Source organism: Venturia canescens, chromosome 6 (assembly GCF_019457755.1).
Source record: "Venturia canescens isolate UGA chromosome 6, ASM1945775v1, whole genome shotgun sequence".
NCBI lineage: Eukaryota > Metazoa > Arthropoda > Insecta > Hymenoptera > Ichneumonidae > Venturia > Venturia canescens.
Genome location: NC_057426.1, coordinates 7,548,695 through 7,570,568, shown reverse-complemented (window position 1 = coordinate 7,570,568; position 21,874 = coordinate 7,548,695). Strand labels below are relative to the sequence as shown.

The 21,874-nt window shown below is 48.8% G+C and overlaps 1 protein-coding gene across 2 annotated transcripts in view; it reads left to right on the top strand.

Annotated features, from left to right (window-relative positions):
• LOC122411920 (mucin-5AC-like) overlaps positions 1-21,874 on the top strand; it is a 93,456-nt gene that overhangs the window by 25,905 nt on the left and 45,677 nt on the right. The window contains exons 1-2 of one of the 2 annotated variants that reach the window (XM_043421028.1): positions 6,739-6,867; positions 18,552-20,447. In XM_043421028.1, coding sequence (XP_043276963.1) covers positions 19,146-20,447 — 1,302 coding nt within the window. In that variant the 5' untranslated portion in view covers positions 6,739-6,867; positions 18,552-19,145. Of the gene's footprint in view, positions 1-6,738; positions 6,868-18,551; positions 20,448-21,874 lie in introns of those variants that run through there. The other variant, XM_043421029.1, reaches the window with a different exon arrangement.

Genomic DNA, 21,874 nt, shown 5'->3' with positions numbered 1-21,874 from the left:
GACGTTGGATTTTCGGGTTTTGTTGTCCACCATTAGCTTGAGTATGGAAAAATTGAGTTTTCCGTATCCACTAGTTCCCTGCGACGGCGATTACGACATTTTGAGACCAGTTAAAATGGGAAAAGCCGTCTCGGCTCGGACTCCCATCAAAGTTTCTTAGGATATGCAGCTTAATAAGGTTTATAAGTACAATTATACGTGCACGCGTACACGGAAGCTGAATATTCGTCTCGCCCTTCTATTTTCGCAATCGCAAAGCCTCGCACGATTTGCCATCGAGCGACAGCAGCATCGCAATCGTCGAGGGGCGCGATACGGAGAACGAGGACAGGGCGTGTAACGCGAAGGGCGAAAAAGAGAGCGAGGGCAAGCGCGAGAGAGAGAGAGGGAGGGGAAAAAGGGATGAAACGACGTGGAGGGTCTGCGAAATACAGTGCGGCCTACACACGCGGAGCAAACGCTGAGCACACGGTAGAATTGAGGGGTAAGAGTCGAGGAGCCGATATTCCCTGGGGGCTTACAGCTGTCGCGTATCCGACACCATCCCTGTTCAAAGGACGAGACACCGAGCGCGCACGTACGCACGGACTTTCTACGCGGATACACACACACGCACAAACAAATATGTAGATACGTTTGCGGTTATGGCGGCGCTCCTCTTCTTCATTCAATTGCTGTCTAATGGGAATTAATGAAATATAGTATAAGGTGGGCTTTCGATAGAGATAGGGATGTCTCTGAATCATCGCGACACGTCCCGTTTGTCGCGTAGGGGAGCAGCCATGCCCGAGAGTTATTTCTGTTTTTATTCAGCTCATAGCCGGTGTTCAAATTCCGTTCATTTTTTTAAACGGCGTACAAACGCACGAAGCTCTTCCAAATTTCTTTTTCCCAAACGTTCGTCCGCAACTGCTTGAACAGGCGTTGGCTAGAATGATTTTCACGTTATGATTTTTCAGTGTTCGCTCCAGCAGAGGCAACCATCGTAACTTCACTCGACGAAAATGCATGATTTTTCCCATCCCCGCAATGCATCCCTCATCACGGAGCGTGTACATGGGACCGGTGAGAGCTTTCAAACTTTTTAATAATTAAAGTGTCTCGCATGACGAGACGGCGATGGATATCCGGTCGAGGTGGAAATATCGACGGAGGGAATTCGTTCCCGTCTCCTGTGTAATTGGCAAGCAGGCGACCGTAACTTACAATTGCTCGGTAAGATGTACGTGTATGTTCACGGAACAGCATTCACGAGCGTTAAGTCTTTGAAAAAACGTAAGAAAGATTCAAAATCGTTAAGAATATACGAGACCTCATAAATCCGAGGAATTTGACGTAACGAGAGGAAACATAAAACTGCTACACCAGAGCTGGACTCTGTTCAATTTTTCCGCGAACGTACAAACCTTATCTATTTACCTATACTTTATACGGATTATTACTTTGACGTAGATTTTCTTCTAAATAGTGTACCGCGCTCTCGTCTACGAATTTTAACACGTGCCAAACCAACTAGAAATCTTTGAACCTGGATATTATGGATTTCGTATATTCTTCATACATGTGTACGTAGCCCACAGCAAAGACTACATACAGTCATCATGCGGCATTTAAATACTTCGAGTATTCACGAAGCAGAGAGTGGCGTTCCACTTCTTGTCTCGTCTCGGTACAGTAGTTACAGCAAAGCGATGGGTTTGGGGGCGAAAGGCTGTGCGGGGCGGGGGGGGGGGGGGGGGGGGGGGGGGGCTAGTAGCTACGTCCGTCGCCAACTCAGCAGCAGGGGTGGTGTTCGCGAATTGGGATTCTCTTTCATTCTCTCTCTTTCTTGTCGTACATTTGTAGGATTTGTGAGAGACGGTGAGTACGGTGAAAATACGCGCAATTGAACTTTTCAACCCCCCCATACTTTCACATATTCAGGAACGTGCACATTCACAAGGGCGAGCGTTCCATCTACATTTTCACTGTCGTCGGCGTCGTTGGCCAAAAACTCCGTCCTGTCGCTGTGTTCTCCTCAACATTCTTCTCTTTCCCTTTCTCGCTCGCTCTCTCTCCTTCTCTTTCGCTCTCTTGCTCGCACCCCCTGTGCCATTAATCCCTCTTTCAACCCCCCCAGCCTCTGGCCCGCCGCAGCCGGATCCTTCGGGTCTTTTGTCACGGGCACCCTTGTTCGCGCTATCTCACTCTATTTGCCAGACGCCCCGCGCTCGCTCGAGCCCCTCTCTCATTCGCCATTCCACCCACGCGACGTCATACCCCGCCAACTCACCCTCCCGCCCCTCCATATCTCTCTCGGGCGGCTCTTGCTATGCTTTTGCCGTTGTGCCGTTACTGCATCGCCGAGCTCGCCATCCCGCCCTGCCTGCCTGCCTGCCTGCCGCCCTCCTGGCTCGCTCCATCATCCCCCGCGAAGAGCCGAAGGAACACCCGAAGGCTTATACCGGTCTCTCGCTCGAGAAAGAAGCTTTCTATACAGCGAGAGACTCGACCCCTCCCACCCTTTTTCGCCTCCTCTCTTTCCCCCATCTCCGTTCGTCTCTCGCTCCGTTTGGGTGGATCCCGCTCTTCGGTCTCTCTTTTTATCGTGGCCTCTCATATCGTATGACGAGTTAACTCGAATAGCCTCAACGGGACGCCAATTTCCTCATTCCGCCTACGTGCGAGCAAGCATAGGCGTTTCTCATGCACTAACGGACGCACGCACGCGCGCGCGCGCGCACACACGTGGATATTTACTCGATCTCGTTATCGGAATTTTAAGAGTAGGGGAACGTGGGCCGGAGCGGAACAGACCCCGAAAAAATGCAAATTTCCGGGGTTTCAGCTTTGCTCCACTTTTTTTCTCTGCTCCGCTCTCCTACCGGAGAATGTCCAGGAGAGGGAGAAACAAAAAGAGCGGTAGGATACTGCGACAGCTTCCTGTGTCATCCTCTACAGATAGCTCCTGCGACTTAATTGAGTTTGGATCATCATCATTTGCATCACGATGAGGATAGATCGACTGGAAAAACGCGTGCTCCACACCCTTCTGTCGCGTCGCTCTGCTTCTACGCCTCGGACGAATCCGTAAAGAACGTTTTTCAACGCTCTTCTAACAAAAAGGTTCGAAACAGTTCGGGTATTTTAAAGCATTCATTCCCAGAGTTATGAAATATATCTAGCGACGGGCCGAGTACCTTTACTTGAGATTGGTCGATTTTGTTATAATACTTGATTAAAAAATTTGTTCACGCGATCGCAATAAAGACTGTAAGCATAATTTTCCAATTCCCTACAGTAAAATAATCCTTTTTCCCCAATTCTCATTTGAAAACGACATTTTATCGAATCCTTTCGGATTACCTCTCACGAGCACAATCTCGGATCGAGTCCCGTCTACGCCGAAAATACGCCGACGCGTTCATAACCGCGCGACATTTTTTCCGTGATTGACATTTATGTGCAACGAAAATTTTATTCGCCCACGAGCAACACGTACGCACCCCCGCTCTCTCTCTTTCTCTCGCTTGCTTTCTAGGACAGTATTGGATGTGCATATATTCAGCGAAGCGAACCCGAAAGAATTTCGGTGTTGACACGCGTCACACAAATAAAAATCATTTTTATTTATACGTCTTCAGGTTCTCTAAATTCTTTGGTTTCGATAGCGTCTCAGCCCACAAATACGTGTTACATTTCTGCAGTGCATTCGCGGATCCATCTCTAACAATACATCGCGCCATACCTATATACAGCCCCTTGGAAGCTCGATATGTTGTTAAATTCCGCTCCACGCAGAAGAGAGGAGACAGAACGGTTTCGCGGATGCTGCACACGCGACAGTCTGTACATTTTTCTCAACCTCTTTTTCCTCGTAGCTCGCGCGACGAGACCGCACCAGAGAATCCCGGTGTTATATAGAAGCAATTCCCTTGTCGTAGCGAAAAGATGTTCCGGAAGGATATAGCAGTTCCAGAACGAAAAAGCAGTTTCTTCTTTGCTAGGAAGAGCAAAGCAAAGAAATAAAAACACAAGTGTATACGTAAAATGTGTGCGCGTGTTCGTGTGTGTGTGTGTGTGTGTATAGCCTCACACACACGCGCTATACATCTATAAATATATATATATATAGATTCAAATAAATATAATAGTCGAGTCGCGAAGATAGAGTCGGGGGTCGAATCTGACAGCCCTTTCTCACGCGATGACCAAACACGGATACAGGCGCACACATACGCGTGTGTATACACAGTCATAAAACATGCTATTCGCACTTGCGATCAAACCAGAATTGAACGACGCCGGACGACCCCTTCCCATCTCCGAAGATTCAACCCCTACAATTCTTCTCGACGAGATCGTCTCGCGGGACCAGATCATAGGCATGTAGCTTGACCGTTGTCCAGTTCTCAGAGAGCGACAGCATCCCGTTCCCCCGGCTCCTCACCGCCCTTGTTTCATCCCGTAGCTTTCTCGCGTCGCGTTCACGACCTCAGCGAGAAACGTAGCTATCACTCTTCCTATTTTCTCTCTGCTCTCCCCTTCCTCGCGACATTCCACTCGCTCTTGCCGTGAGAATGGACTGAGGAATCGCAAACTGGTCCAGCGCGCGAATTATTCGAGGCTGGAGAGGGGGGACCAATCTCATCTCTCGGTACTTTTCATTCAAGCTCACGAGAAGACCAATGCCCTCCTGGTGGCATCAAATTATTTTCAGTTTCTGACGAGATTTTCTATCATTCGGTTCGTCATCTCGATTCGACGGAAAGATACTTCCGGGCTCCTGAGCCTATTCGGCGCTGCTCATTTTTTCGTGCACTTTTTTTCACTCAGTTTCTTCTTTGCGAAAAATCGTTTGATCGACTACTTTTATGTCGCGGTGTTGATCGAATAACCGATATTTTTTGACTGAACTTTTTCAAGTTCCGCCAAATCAACAGTTTTACTTCGCGCTTTTAGTGCGATCCTTTGACGAGTGCAGCTTGTGAAACGGACGGTCTTCCGGTCATTTAGAGTGACGACGTGCTTCGAGTTTTACAGAGTGCTTTCTGCGCTTCCGCCATTCGTATTCTTGAGTTCGCACCGACTTTGATCGCGTGCCTTCCCAAGCATTCGAATATTTATTTTCAGCTACCCTTAAATTCGCATCTCCATACAAAATATCCTGTTGAAAAATTCACGATTCTTCGTACCATTTGCCAAAGTTGTTCGGTTCTAGAAGATTCTCGTAGATTTTCTTAACTACGAACGATTTTTTTTATTAAATCTTGTCCAATAATTTCGAAAATTTCGTCAACTTTGCTTTGTTTCACAAAAATTCATTTTTATATTCTACTCTGGATTTCCAGTTATCCAAAACGAAGTGCAGGCTCCCGAGAATAGTGGCTTCCAGGAACGGTTTAAAAATTTCTCCTCGTCTCCATCAGGCTTCCTTAGATACCTCCTTTGCTTTAGAAGTTGGAACTCCACAAAAGTCGTAATCAGTACAAGGTTTTTCATCGTTCATTCGTTGTTAACTCCTTATTTGTTGTTCTTTATTTTTCTTTCTTACGTTGAATTCTTCGAAAAGTTCTTTGAAAAAACTTCCATGACGCATGTAAAAAATTCTGAATAGTTGATCAATCCGATATATCCGAGGAAAAATGTTGCGAAGCTCGAGCACAGAGCGCCGTTGTCATTCGCCGAGATAGGAAAAGAAGTGAGAGCCGGGACGAGGGAACCGATCTCACGTCGTGCTTTGCCACCTCCGCGATTGCGATCGACTCCCGCTATATTCCCGATTCGAGAATAAGGTTTTAACCTGACCAACGAAAAGCCCCCGTTTCCGAGCTTGCGACCGAGAGCGCGTTATTTCATTGTTGCCACCCTTGGTCCATGTTCCTGCACCTTTTTCACACTTGCGGTCGTGATCTATCTATACATACAAGTTTGCCATATTCTCTCCTCGGCGTGGCGAGTCTATATCTTTTTGGTCCTCTTATTCTCGCTGTTTTCCCCACCGGCGGTGAATCCCGGAAGCCCAGTTACTCCCCGACAATTTCCTGGGGGTCGTTCGCTTCGCTTCTCTCGTTCAGGGCGTGTGTACGTGTGCTCGTGCGACCGTGTGTGAATGTGTTCGAAGAGCCCTCTGGGCGGTGGGTGAGCCCACCAGTGACGGTCTGCTGCGGTACGTGACAACGGCGCCGAGCAGTTCACCTATATTATGTAGGTAACGTGTGCGGTGGCCTCTGAGCCATAAAGTGTTCGGGAGCGTTCCAGTGTTTCAGGTTTTAGGGAAGAGCCGAGCGAGGCGGAAAAAAGCAAGGGGAACGAGGAGCGAGAGAGCGAGGGAGAAGGAGACTTTGGAAATGTGGCAGAAAAGAGAAAAGGAAGAGAAGTAGAAGAAAGGAAAGGTGGAGAAGGGGAAACCCGGTGGGGTCTTTGTATATCCGTGTACGAGGAGGTCACTTGTCCGTGAGGGTAATTCAAGCGACTTTGCTCCTTCAGCTTCAGCCTCTCTCTCTCTCCTTCGTACTCAGCTACCCTACCGACACACTAGCCGCTCTCGCCGCCGGGACACGAGGTGGAAGCTCCTCGTCTCGTTGTTCGTGAACGAAAAGCTGTAAGCGGGACCATCCGGAATAGCGGGCGGAGATACACGGAGGGGAAAAAGTCCTTAAAGTGGGTTATCCAGGGGACAGAAAGAGAGGAAGAGGAACTAAGAAAATCGAGCATCTCCAACGACGACGTTGCGTGTCCGCGATTGTCTCTCACAGGCCCGACGAGAAGGAGTTTGAGAAACGGAAGAAGACTCACCTCGACAACTCGAGAGTTCGAGGGGGTTCACGACCAAAAGCCAAGAAGCTTTTAATCCCACGAGTGTTGGAGCTTAGCCAAGAAAGAAAGGTAAGACACGCGAATCCTCCTAGTATTCCTCTCTCTTTAGATAATACAAGCAGTCCGCATCTCTTACCTTGATAGTAATCCTTGTTCTCGCTCGCTCATTGCTATTCTCTCTTTTTTCGTGTTTCAAATTATTCCTTGATTCCTGACTCTCTCGGGCTTTTCGTCAACGAAAATTAAGCCTGTTCCGATCCTCCTGCGAAGTCATTTTTGAAAAAGAATCTCGCGATAAGATCTTTGATCGGGACTTTGCGAAGAATTGATGAGGCTGAACCGAGAGAAAGTTACAATTGACCACTCCGAAAATTTGAACCGTGTGTCTTGAATAATAATTTGAACTTAAAAAATGCGCGAAATCACATTGCGTAAGCCAATGTATGGGGGACTCGTAGATGAACCTGGAAGTCAATAGAGACGGATGTGAAACGGTAGAAAAATCGTGTGCTTCCTGCGCCGGAAAGTTCACCGAATGTTAAACACTGTGAAATACGAAAGAAAGAATGAGAGGAAGAAAAGAACGTGAAAGAAAAAGCAAAAATAAAGCTTACACGATGCTTCTGAGGACGGGGTTTCACAGAGCTCATTTTCCCATTGCGGGAGCGTATCCCTTTGTACCCGGGCGACCTCGTAACTTGACTTCTTCGAGGTCTCTGTCTCTCTGTGTGCTAAAAGAGGGCTCTCGCCAAGTCGCTATCAAAGAGTGAGTGGGCGACGAGAGGAAACCTATCCTCCTTTTCCGACTCCCTTTCTCTCTCTTTTCCGCTTGTACTCTTCTTTTTGCTCACTTTGCGTCGTCGCAATGTTACGTGCTACCCGCAAACCTCCCACAATGAACGTGCCAGTGTCCATTTTTTTCCACGTCTCTTTCAACCGATGTGCTCCCCCCTTCGCTGAAACCTTATTGTGCCCTTTCTATTTCTTCCACCGTTCATTTTGCACTTCGCTGTTGCGCTGTTCTAGGAAGCTCTGACGTAGAAAAAAGAAGGCAAATTTGGATCAGCATTGACAGAAAAACAACAACGTTGAATCCTCGTACGAATTATACAATCGCGTTCGCATCTTCTTCGATCATTATCCACCAAGTTTCCTCGAATTGGGAGAAAACTTTTTGCTCACTTCTACATATTCTCAGGCAGTTCGATCTGCCCCCCGAGCATCGGGAAGCGTTTCTCTCTCGCATTGTCGGACCACTCAAAACATTTTTTATTTTCTTACGGATCTCTGAGCCATGAAACTAGCAAAGCTTCGTTGCGATTACAGAAGAAAGTTCGATACGCAGTAACGAGATTACTTTAGGAAAAGTAGGTTCTCGATATACACGGCCTGTATATATGTTTGTTGTATTTAAGTTAACTCACCTACTCTGGTAAGATGTTGGCGAAGCTTGCGAGCTAACGCTAACGAGAAACTTTGGCATCTAAGTCATACAGCTCGAAGCACCGTACATACAGGATATAATACGTACTTGGAGCGGGCATTCGTATATGCATACACAGATATATCCGACATAACTATAGAATCTTAATCTAAGAATCGAGCTTGGCTCGATTAACATTGAGTGGATGTTACAAGTGCTTACAGCAGTGAACAAGCGCAGCGAGAGCTTGCACGAGCAAAAAGAGGCGTGATACTAAAACCACTGAGACGCGACTCGAAGGTGTAGGAGCGAAGTAACGGATTAACGCTCGTTGACATCGTAAAGGGTGTCTTAGTCTCGTACCCGCGTAACTGCGCATACGGGAGAGGCTCTACTAAGGCCTTTAACCGACAGGTTACTCGCTCTTGTCTCCGTCTCGCATCTCGAGGATTATACCTCGAGGGAAAAAGGACATTTTAAACCGCAAATTAAGGTCCTACCGACTTTATAACGGGACGAAAAGTTTTTGAGATTTATCTGCAGATGGTGCGACGTAGCGTGATTCTTTGGCACATTTGAATCAGGAGTTGGGAAGCTATTGAGTTTGGGGAAGAGAGACTGCTGCATTGATTCGCCCTGAAGATGAAAATTATTGTTTTTCTACAATCTGGTGAAAGGTCAGACTGCGTGACGTACTCTCCATGGAGTTTTAATGATTTTTTAAAAGAGCTCTACGACCGGAGAATCTCCGAAGATGAGACGCTGTTAGTAAGAGCCTCGTTATAAGATCGAAATTTACCAGGAAAGGCTGCACTGACTATACACTTCCTTGTATATCCGGCGTTGACGAAGTTGCTGTACCCAAGTGCAGGCTAACTGCATAAAATGAGAAGCCCGTGACGAGAGACGAGGAGGTGCGGACGTTTAGAAGAGTGTGCAGCGTGAACGAGAAAGCCGTTGTCGTCGTCGTCGTCTTCGCCGTCGCGGTCCTGAACACGAGACCCAACGGAAGTTCGCGAAAGTCTCCGGCACACCGAGTAAGTTGGAAGTCGCCGCTGGATTCCAAACTCCGCCGTGTCTGGTGGCTCCGTCTTCGTATTTTCTTCGTGCTTGCTCGCTTCCCCCAACGATTTTGTCGATCCTCACACCCTGCTCGCATGCTTCTCGGGTTCTCTTCGCCAGTCTTCCCCTGGTATAAAGTTCCTCCACGAAGCCAGAGATATAGGATGTACAGAAAGTGAAAGAGCGAGGCGGAGTGTTCCTGTCCTCGTCTCTCGTGAGATCTCCATCGATCTTTCTGCCTCGCTCGCGGCACAAATTCTCCTCGCTCGTATAGCGGCGTTGGCTCTTCGAGTTGTATCTTCCGTCGTGAGCGCCTGCGTCTTCACCGGGTAGTAGCGATATATATTCCGCATACACATCCGCCGCTCTCCTTTCCCGGTAGAGTTTTCAACTTTTCTTCATAACAATATGCGACTTGACGAGACTTCGCATCTTAAGGCAGTCAACCATGCAAAACGACGACGTGTTGATTCCTGGAATGACGGGGGTGGAGTTATCGTATGATTGAGGCAGAGGTATAGCGGCTCGGGTAAAAACACTCCCTTTGGAACGTTCCGAAGCATTCGCCTCACCGGGTTGCTTGGGATCCGGTTAATGCTACGTCACTCGAAAGGTCATACGCGTAGGTTAATCTAGCGGGAAACCTGCTCGGATGCGTTAACTCTGTAGGCTGATATCGGAGCAGCCACGTTATGAAGATTGACCGAAAAACTCGTGAAAAACGATCGATGACTGTGGGCGGAATGCGCATTAAATTTGTGATTGGCCTGTGTCATGCTCCTGGCGCGATCTTCACGAAGATCAACCTCTTCGCAACGGTTCTTGGTACTGGGATCTGTCCTGGAAGCCGGGGGTAAATAACTCGCAGAGGCATCGTCTACAAACAAGTGGTATATCCTCGTATAGTTGGCGGTTGCAGGAGGAGGATTGTCTGGAATTGCGAGAGGATCTATAGCAGCATAGTTTGATGGTGGCGTTAAATGTGTTGTAACCAGGGAAACAAGTTGAACGATCAACGAGACAGAAGCTATCGGCGATACAGTTGGTCGAGTGCGGGCCGGGCGGGTGGTTAACAGTATACGAAAAAAAAAGAAGATACCGCTATCGCAACGAGTTCTCGAGTGCGAGCGAGGGGCGGGGGTGGCTATAGAGGCCATAAAAGTGAAACAGAAGCGAGGGAGAAGGAGCGAGACGGAGTAAAAATAGGGAAGCTCTGGGTGGCGGGTTTGCGGAAGAGAGCATCGCCCATGGGCGCCGCGCGCGAGATCGGAGAGAGAACATAGAGCGGCAAGTTCGAGAGCGAACGCGGCGAGGAAGATGAACCTAACGAAAGAAGAGCTTCGAGGGAGAAGGATACGAAGCGCGAGGCAAAATGCGATGGGGTGAACGAGACCGAGGGTTGAGAAAGAAGAGGGGAAATTCTGTCCTGGAAGGCCCCCTCTCCGGGGAGAAAGACGAGGACCGCGCTAGCGTGTCTGCGACCGAGGGCGTGTGAGAGTGAGCGAGAAGGATGCCCGAATTGAGCCGAGAAAGCGGCGGGTGGCTCACACAATCGTCGGCGACACATACACGCACTCTTGCCAATATACCGAGAGGCCTCTCTGTCGGTGTGCAGTAAAGTCTCCCAATAGCGAATATATTTGTGTGTATTAAATATACACACGTAGCGCAGGGAGGAGTGAGGGAGAAAAAGTACGCGCGCACAGATGCACGCAGACACGAGCTCGCTCGGATTCCCTATCCAGCGTGAACAGCCGCTTCAACACACCGCACACGACCCCGATGCATATTACATACACACCGTCTCTTTCTCTCCCCTCGCTCTCGCTCTCTCTCTCTCTCTGCTCGTCCCTTTGTATTTCGTAGTATGCGTGCGTGCGTGCTCGCTCGTTCATTCGCGACGGCAGCGAGCGGCACACACACACACACGCGCGCGCGGGCACGGAACACGGTACTCCTATAATCTCTCGTCGTCGATGGGTCTGTGCGCGCGCGACGGCGGCTGCGAGTTATACAGACGCGGAAAGCCCGGCGCCGCTTTGGGCTCCCCTGGCTGTGCTCGGCACTGGCCCGTCCCGCGTCGGTATATCGTAAAAGAGAGTAGTATCGCACCGCTCTCGCGCCACCCGCTATCCTACAGCAGTTTCAGCCAGCCAGTCAGCCAGCCCGTTCGCTTCTCTCTTCTGCTCTCTGAGCTCGTTCTCCGCTTTGCCTGCCTGCCTGCCACGCAGTGTCCCACCGCACGCCGAACCGTTTACACTCGCAGAAGCGATCACTGCGTTCGCCGGGCAGAGAGAGCCCGAATAGGGAAAGAGAATTGAAGTATATATAGATTTTACCGAGGTCGAATCTCGTGTATACAAACTGACCTACGCTGCCAAATTATACATAATCCTATATATAAACGAGTACATATATCATGAACGTAATCGTAACATATAAATATACAGAGACTTTCGTATAGACATAAATCGTGCGCGCCAACGCTGCAGCTCTTAAACTCGGCTCGTCTGGGACGTCTCGTCGGAAGTTATACTCCCAACAGCTCCGCGTCCAGCCCCAAAGCATATCTTAACCTCCGACCCGTCCAAATCCTTCAACTTGGCCTCATTTTTACGGAATGTGTAGCCACAGGGGATTTCTTCGAGAGTATTAAAAATGCTCTGTACTCCACTGTTTTCGTGACATCGATACGAACGTCACCTACGATACTCCCTCCTCCGACGCCGCGCATTATCTATTATCTAAACTCCAACATAAGTTTTATTTTTTCTCTCCTTTTCCGGAGCATTAAATCTATATACATATACACGTGGTGCTTTTTTTTGTCCCCGCCTCCGCAGCCACCAGCACGTTCTTTGCTGTCCTGCTTCCACAGCCTCGTCCACTCGTGCCTCTCTCCCTCTTCATCTTTCGCCTCGTCTCTTCTTCTTGGCTCGTCGGTACCACTGGCGTATAGTCTCACACTCCGCTCTCTGACTACTGCCGACTCGCGCGTCAGCGGTCTCACTTACGCGGCGGCGGCGGTTCCCTCTCTCTCTCTTCATCCAGCGCGTGCTCGCCTTCACCTCCCCCGCTCTTTCTCAGCCACTCCCCCCTCACCGCGCCCCTCCATCGGAGCCGCCGTCGCGCTCGCTTCATGCCTCCTTCTCCACCTTCACTCCACACGGTCGCCACCTCTCCACCTTGACTGCTGGTGCTGCTGGTGCTGCTGCTTCTGCCGTCACTGCTACCGCTGATGGTGCACGGCTTGCGATCTCTTCTCATACTATTTCGCAGCCGCGACTGCCGTCGTCGCCGCCGTACTGCGCTACGCGCTCCACCACCACCACCACCACCACCGCCACCACTACCCACCACTAACACCATCGCCAGACCAAAAGCCGCGCACTGCTCCGTCACGATCCGTAAGTCTCCTCCTACTACGAGCTTAAGTATACGATTGCTGCTACTGTGACGCGCGCGCTTTTCACATTCCGTGTGTCTCTCTCGCTACGTACGATCTCGTTGATGGTGTATGTTCCTCTACGTGTCTGTGTCTCCATTCGCTTTGTGCAAGTGTCACCTGATCGCGCGAAACCAGCGCGGGATACTCTTCGCGGGTGAGATACCGCGCTCGGCCACCACCGAGTCAACCGTGTGAATCGCTCTTCCGCCTGTTCGCACTCGCGCGACAACTCGCTCTCCTTTCCTCTCTCTTCGTCACGCCGGCTCTGTGATCACAGTGACGTTTCTCACTGGCAACGGGGCTACTTTACCATTTCGTAAGTGGCCCACCCGCCCTGGTGCGTGTGACCACGATATATTACGCGCGGATCAAACTACTGAGTTTGCTCGGATTAAATCAGTGCTACGCAGCTCCCGATTCTCGGGATAATCTTCAGCGACAGACGCGCGCTGGCTTGTTCAAGATTTTTGGGATAACCGATCGCACTCGCAGTCACAGCAGGTAAATTGTGTTTATGCTTTTGCACGAGCCACCCGACAACTTCTGACAAGTGTCATCGAATTTGTCGGATCTTTATCTCTATTTAACATAGATTATTGGCTGAACGGAACGAACCTACATCGCCGTGCTTCTACTCGCTCCGATTATCGCCTCGCACGATCTTTATGACCGATGGACGAGACGATACGCGGGGAGGGCCGTTTTCTTTTTTCTCTGCATGGACTCGTGCTCGTTGCACTTTGCTACGAGTCTAGGGAGCGAACTTTTTTGCGAAGTAAAAAGAATCATCGTCCAGATCTGTCCGAACTTGGCATAACTGAGGATGCCCTTGTCATCGGGTTTCTGTTTATACTCACTTTTCACGGGTCCATTAATTCGTTGGAGCATTGTAGTTCTACGTTTCGTTATTACGAATAACAGTGAGCACTGTAAGTCCATAGAAGCTTTTCCATATCCAGCTTTGTTGAAAAACCATCCTCCTGAACGCGCGGCGATGAAGGAGCATGAAAAGTAAGCATGATTGGAGAACTGCAAAGAATACAATCGATCTGCTGCGCTATAAAAAATCTTGCAGGAAAGTAAATAAATTAGATGACAGACACGTAAGAGTTTGAGGACGGGCGTCCGTCCCGTTCGCTTGCATTATCGAGATCTGCGTTCTGCCTCGAGGTCTTATGATTCAATGGCTTTACCGTAGTTCGAATTTTTCAACCGGAAAGAGTTGACATCCTGCAAAGATCTTGGCATATAAATGATCGTGTAACCGTAGTCCGTCGAATCGTGAGCCTAACCGGAACGGACTTCCCTTTTCAACGAGAAAATTGGTCGAGGGCGAAGGGTTTGACGGTGAAAAAGAAGAAAAATAAACAAAAAATCTTACGGGCCGGACTTACACGGTGCCAGAGTATAAAGGCGGGACGATAGAGCGAGAGAGAAAGAGGCGAGGTATATAGAGCCGCTCTCGACAGCATCACACAGGCGCGTTCCGGTGGCCGGCGCGGGCCGCTCTCGCCACACCCGCCCGTTTGGGAATTCAATTTACTGCTGGCTTGGTCCACGAGCAATCGTGTACACCATTGCCACAATGTTCTATCTCTTCTTGGCTTTTGCCACTGGTATCCTACGATCTGTGTTTTCCTTCAGAGTGTTAATCTCTTCATAGAGAATATCACCGATTTTCGAGTAAGCCTAAAAAGCCGACTCTCTCAACTGTTAGTTCAACACTGTTGACTCAGCAGACTTGAGAACTGTGTCGGAAGTACGTTGACGCATGTTTTATAGTAATCTAGAACGATGAACGGATACCGGAATGTCTATGAACGTGTAATTCAGATAACTAAACTGTAGAAATTCGCTCATTGCATGAGCTCAAAATACTTTAGTGACATTTTCAAACATCGTATTTTCAATGTAGATTGAAAATACAAATATTTCACGGAGTGCTGTCACGTGAAGTCACAAGCAATCGTATCTCCAGCAGATTCGCTTTTCACAGCGCATTAACTACGACGAAATAAATACTTTTTATCGCAGTATTATCAACAGAGCACCTCTGTCATTAGATGCACAGATGACAGCCCCTATCCAGCCAGCTTGATGGTTTGGTTAAACCCTTGAACCGGTTGATGGCCAGCACATACTTATGCAATAAACGTATATGTGCACACATTTACAACGTGTGGCTGAATGCACAAGAGTGGTATAATACTAGTGTGCGGTAGCCACGAGCCAGAGTACGGGGAAGACTAGGCACAGGCGCAAGCTTGATTACACATTGCGATCACGAGTGTGTCCCACGAGTGGAGGAGGGTGGGCACGGAGGCGGTCGCGGACATAGGACCTTTTGTCGCCTGACGAACCTTGCGGCAGGAAGCACGTAGCGTGACACCACCGCGTTGGAAAAGGCGCGGCGGTGCGAGGGAGGTATGGTTGTGCAGTGTACTGTTGGTTGTTAGCTCGGGCTCGCTGGATTCGCTCTACGGCTATATTATATTGCTGCAAGCAAGAGAGAGAAACGAAGAGACATTCACGATATAGGGGCAATGCCGAGAAGGATAAATATGTATATGGCCCGAGCTTGGTGGCACTATGAGATGCGAGAAACCGGGACAGAATTGTGTGGTATTATGTAGACGAGATGACAGAGAATACATAGATGACGGGAGCTCAGCACATGCAGCTTGCGCACGTGAGCGATACGCAGAGCTACAGAAGGAGAGGCAGAGAGAGAGAGAGAGAGAGAGACGAGAGATGAGAGTGAAACACAGACAGTGTGGCATAATACGCGGTGGCCCTGTACCGCTGCTCGTACGTGACTTTTGATGCAATCCGCACCGGAGACTCGCTATACCACGCTGTGTTCCGGAGTCCTGAGAATATTCTCTCTGTACGCTCTGTATCATGGATTGGCGTGCCCGTTGTTGGGAAGGACCTAGGGCATTGCGCGGAATCCATTATATGCCCGCATAGCCAGCCGCAACTCGATCGGCATTATTGAATTAAATTCAACCCCGCGCACGAGCTCAATTCCTTCAATTTCTCCTTGGCGTACGACCTTCACAATCCCCTTTCCTTCTGTACACCATACGTGCGTTGTTAATCCAAGTTGAATTACGCGACCCGTGCGCGGCTTAATAGCAATCGGTGAACTTCGCCCTTCCTCCTCGGGAATTATCGGGAAAAGGCTCGGAGATGATCGCCACACCCGTACGTCTACCGAGTCCGGTATCCACCGGATGGAACGAGGCAACAAGTTTCATACTTGCCATCGACCCTGTCATATCGGCCAATGCTGATAAGAACAGGACATCCCCTTTTTCGATATTTATTAATAATTCGAGCCAGTTTTTCGACGGTAAAATATCTGTTGAATCGAGGGGGCACGATACACACGACCAAATTGCGAAGGGTTAGGATGCGTCTCGAGTTGTTCACTCGTTTGGAGGGCTTGGCGGGCGCTCGCCAAACCCTCCACACCCCTATTTCCCCGCGCTCTGTGTCCTACAAGGGAATGAATTATACGCCACGCTGTGCAGAGTCTCGTGTGCCTGCGCGTTACCGAGTGCCGGCACAAGAGCGAGAAGCTTGCGCCTGACAGAGAAGACAAGGGGCTCGCAAACAGGGATGAATCGGATCGGAGGGGGGAGCGAGGGGGTGGAAACACAAACGCCCAAGCACACCTATGTCATTAGGCCGATGACTCGAACAGGATAGCCGAGAGATACCGAGGGTCGCTCTATCCGAGCGTGCAGGAGCAGCGCTCCGATAGGGTATGTGCTGCCACGACGTAGGGTAGGAAGAGCGGAGTGAACGGGGTGCGAATATGGAGCATGTACAGAGCCAGGGGATAAAGCGAGAGCACAAGGACCTCGGGATCTATATCCATATATACGTATCTCCATAGGGTGTCCTGTCACACAAGGTCGTGAGGGAAACTCAGTTTTGAAAACGAATTTTGAGTTTATGAGCTTACGTTTGATTTAATTTACATTATCGGTCTGAACGGCCACTGCATCATGACGACAGTCGACGCACTAACACGCCTTTACTTTGAATTTCAACTTCAATATTCCTGGGTCGAGATCCTTGGTACCTGCAACGAGAAAATATTGGAAAATCCATACACGTACAGGGAGACGAATCACCACCGTCAGATAATTTTGAAATTAGACTGGGGCTTTCGGGAGTGAGAGGGAAGGCATTGCAGTAATTATGCTGAAGCCAGGAATTGGTGAATAATTTGCACACGGTTTCCTGTCTATTCTATAAAAGTACTTCCTCAAACTTTTTTTGAATCTCGAATTACTTCGATTACATGTGTTCAATTAATAGTAATAATTTGCAGATATATTAATAGGAAATTTCGTCGACAAAAAGTATCAGAACGAGCCTGAATAAGGCTCTGAACTTGAGTTCACGACTTACTGACATTCTTAATATGCTAAAAGCTGTGCATGTTGAAACAGCCCGTGTATCTGTCGCGTGTTATTCTTCCGTCGCGGCAACGAATCTCGAAATCCGTCAACTAGAAGGTGGAACGTCGAGCTTCATTTTTATGTCGTTATATTCCATTGCTTCTTTTTCTATGAAACCTTGGCTTTTTCACCATGACTAGCGCATTGACGTCGTGTCACTGGCATATCTGTTTTTCCCTTCTTTTTCGAGCTTTCGTTCATTCCTGCATCTCCTGCGGCTACCGCAATGATAGTGACGGACGGAGCAAAAAAAAAACGTGAAAGACCATCACCGGGAGTTTTTTCATTCTATTCGAGTTCCCAAGGGTTGTGCACGGCACAGCGCAGCGGAGGGAGGTGCAAATGACACGCGCCTCGTTTGCCTGAATCTCATTTTATTGTATGCGCTGAACTGCATCGTGGAACGAGATGAGGAGGAGGAACGAAAGAAGAGAAAAGCATAATGGCGGGTCTAGCAAAAGAAAAGGATGCTGAAGTTAGTCCCGCTTTTGAAACATAAACTCGAATATAGCTACTCAACCTCTACATACTTGGCACGTATATGAGCAAGTGTTCGAGGGATGCCGCGGAGCGAAACGACCGACTGCCGTTTCTGCGTTGGCCAACCGGTTTCCTAATTTGGCAAATCACCTGGGAATCGCAGAATATATCTATCGTGCAGTTTCCACAGACCTTTTCGATCCTTCGGATGCAGTGGACGTTCACGGCGTCCTCTCGTACACGTTTCTTAACGAAGCTCATGACTGCTCCAACGTCTCGGTGCATGTGAATCCACGTATGTGTTTATGATCGCTCGTTCCAAGCGTGTGCTCGAAGAATCCGAAGTAAAAGGTGGTCTGGCCGCGGGCATATGTCGCGCTGCAGGGAATGATCGGAAGTGCCAGAAGTTCGAATTTCCAATAATCGAAAGCCAATTTCCACCGGATTAATCGCATACCAGCACGCTTTGTATTAAGCACACACGTGTCCCGTAAGCGTTTATAATCCCCGGATCGTGAGCGGGAAATCTCATCCGCGGTTGGTACTCCCCTTTTCGTTTCACTTGGTTGAGTGAGAGCCCAGCAGAGGTAGAGATAGAATGACAGGGAGAAACGACCCCTATCTGCTCGCGCGCCCAAATCGCATCCCTGGTGGTGTTAAGTTGGCGAAGAAGCATGAAGTCTATTAGCACGCAGGTCCTGATAGTCATATCTCCTCTCTTCCTTTCTTCGGCACTGCCCATTCCTCTTTTGCTTCCCACTGCAGACTTGCTTAGAAGCACATTCTAACGATTAACCGTTTCCGACTTGTTATCGCGCTCTCGGTTAATTCTTTTGTCACCTGCACTTCTCTTCTTCTGTTTCAGATACGAACGAGACGCAATCGAGGTTTCCATCGCGATTCTTCACTTCTACTTGCCACCGAGATCAACGGGGCTAAATAGATGAGAGCTGTGTGAAAGGAACACCGTATGAAAGGTTCTGTGGTGTTAAAAACGTAACAGTGTTTATGAAACCGACCGCTGGGGTCGATTTTGGGTTGGAAAGAACTTCCAACGTTGCTCCAGGAACTAAGGGATTGCAATGAAATGAGTTCTTGGGCGTTACCCGATCATTCGAATGATGCTACCAGAGTGGAAAAAATAGTCCTCGAATAAATTTGAGTGTGCGTTAATGTTTTTCACGGTGGTGACAGTATTCAGCAGCGTAGTGAAGTGTTTTCAATTGGTAAGCTGTAAGGCAATTAAGGAAGCGGCAGTGAAAGGCCGCGTTGATTAAGGCCGTTGGCCGAGTGGTAGGGAACCGACTCGATGATGTTGTCTTGTCATAATACGCGATTGAGCGCTCTCCACAGTTTATAGACATCGTACACGATCGATATCATCGTCCTTTGAGTTCTATTGACTATCAAAGACCTTGTGACATCCTACAGAGTTCTCGCTCTACAGGGTTTAGTAACAATGGCGACCGCGACTATGGGCCTGCGGCGTCGAGTGACCGTGAACAATTCACCGTCTCCAACGAACCAGCAGAGCTCGGCATCGGCATCAACCTCTGGCTCGACTAGTGGAACTAATAAACGCACGAGAACCGAGAACAACAATAGCTTGTCACACGGCAATCTAAACTCCTTAAGCACCGGGGCAACGGGCCATCGGGACGAGCCACCGAATAAAAAGTCCCGGGCTGGCGGGATGGGAAATTCGGTGAAAACTCGTGCCAATTCACCGGCTGTCACGGAAAGCGCGTTGGAACGTGGCAATAACGCACATCACGGGAGCTCGGGCAGGGGTCGAAATGCCGCTGGAAAATTAAGTTCAAGAACGAAAAGTCCATCAATATCGACAGCCACGAGCGCCATAGCCGCCACATCGTCCACATCCACGCCAACATCTTCCAATCCAACTATCTCAACTGCCTCGCCAATTTCCATACCGGCTAGTATTTCCGTCGCTCAGCCAGTCCAGCCTGACATCTCATCCAGTTTCAACGTTCTAGGCTCTAACGCCTGGCCAACGTCTGCCGGGTTACAAGAAGCTCAGAATTACACTTCCATGTCCGGCTTGAACATGCCCGGACCCGTACCAACTAGCCTGTGCGCTGCTGCAGGCCTTGGACTTCCTACCAGTATTCCCTACATGGCAACATCCATGGCAACTTTCGTTGGGAATGCCACGAATCTTGGGAAAAATTCGTCGGTGTCTTATCTTGATATTTCCAATATGACCGGTGGCTCGATGAATACGAATTCACTGGGCAACATGAGTGCTAGCTACCCTTGCAAATCCAACCCATCTGCTATTCCTGTGCAGGAGAACAATAGCGGCAGCGTACCTCTGCCCTTTTCCGGTGTTGTACCAGCGAGTAGTGCTTCTTCCGGTGCTTATGGAGCTTCGTCCACAGCTCACATGACGCAACAGCCCTCTAATGAGAATTGTTCAGCTTCGGCAAAAACCTTTCAAAACGATGCCATGTTCAACGCGTACCAACCGTGGGTCATCAAGACTTATGGTGACTTGGCGAAAACGAAAACAATTACGATTAAAAAGTACGCGAGAATATTGAGGACTCTGAAAGGCGAGGAAGTTAACAGTGCGGAAAACAGTAAATTTCGCTTCTGGGTCAAGAGCAAAGGTTTTCATATTGGACAACCTTCTGGATATGACGCCAAACCTGCTGATAGGATTGTTGGCCGTCATGCAGTCACGAGCCCTGGCTTGGATCCGCCGCTGTACGTGCCAACGCAGTTGCCTCATAACAAGGTAAGATTCAGTTAATTCTGTTAATATTCTTTGTAGGAGACGAATCCTTAATTGACGTGGAAGATATTTTAAAGGTAGGGAAAAAATTATCTATCGGGATGCTGTAAAATCGTGCCTAATTTCAAGGATCATTTTCACACTTCTGTGAACTCCTGGAACAGGAACTTTCGGGTTTTCTCATTTGTAATGATAACTCAAGAGTCGAGATACGCTGTGTGTTTAGCAAGTGTTGAAAGATGTATGGACAGAGTCAGAGTCAGATTTGACGAATGAACTTCGAGATAATGCATCGCATGTGCGATGAAAGACGCCGTGAGCGCTCCCAACGGACGAGGTGTCTGCTGCTCAATTACGTTTAATTACACGAGTACTCACGGTATGCTCCACTGCTCGCGTAGAATTATAAAAATAACGGCTGTAAAGCGGACGACGAGAACTTCGATGCTCTTTCGATCCAGTCGATTCTTACTGATCTTATCACACACGCACTTTCTGATGACTTTCTAATTGAGAATTTCGTTTTAAAATTTCGCGTGTCTGTATCGTTAAGTATCTTGGCCCAAGCGCACTACGATTGTTGTGCAATCTTCCGGAAAGTTATTGATCTAGCCATTGTCTGACCAGAACGTTGGCTTGCGACTAATGTCGGTCTGAAATCGACTAGATTTCGAAACGTTATTACAGCCAAAGTTCTGGTCATCCATTGGCTATTAAAAAATGTTAAGCACACTATTGACTCGATGCGGAAATCGTTGAAACACGTTCGCAAGGTTCGAGTAGGTTTGACAAAGCAAAAATATGAAACGCACATGTTTGATAAAAATTTCAAAAGAACAAAATAGACAACGGTTACGTTGGAGAGGAAAAAAGATTTTCCGAAGGCTTTGATACTCCGTATTCATAGCATCTTGAAAAATGTCGAGTACAATATTTTTCGTCACGCATCGACATTTCTTTCACGGTTCACTATCGGCTTCTCTCTCTCTCTCTCTCTCTCTCCCTCCTTCTCACACTCTCTCTTTCGAGTTTCGCCGCGCTTGAGATAACGACGAGGCTCCTCTATATAGCATACATAACGTTCCGACTCAGTGCGGGATCTCCGATATCTCGGTGTCGGCCGCCCCGAGGCCGGTTGTAAGAGACCGGTGGCGGCTGGCTGCTCGCTCCTCCGGGTTGAGCTTCTCTCTCCATCGTTCTTTGTGGCTTGCCTCGGCCGTCGGTGTTCATCGTTCTTTTACTTGCTCGTTCACTGAGACTGCTCTCTCGCTCGTGCTGGGTGGCAGGGTATGAGTACTAGGTCCGGCCGGCTAGTCATTAGTCACTTTCCGAAGCAGAGGCACGGACAGACCTCTCTGCCGGTATTTCCCTCTCTGTTTCTCTCTCTCCCTTCTCCTCCTCTTGTTCGCATCCTCGTTTTTCGCGGTGTC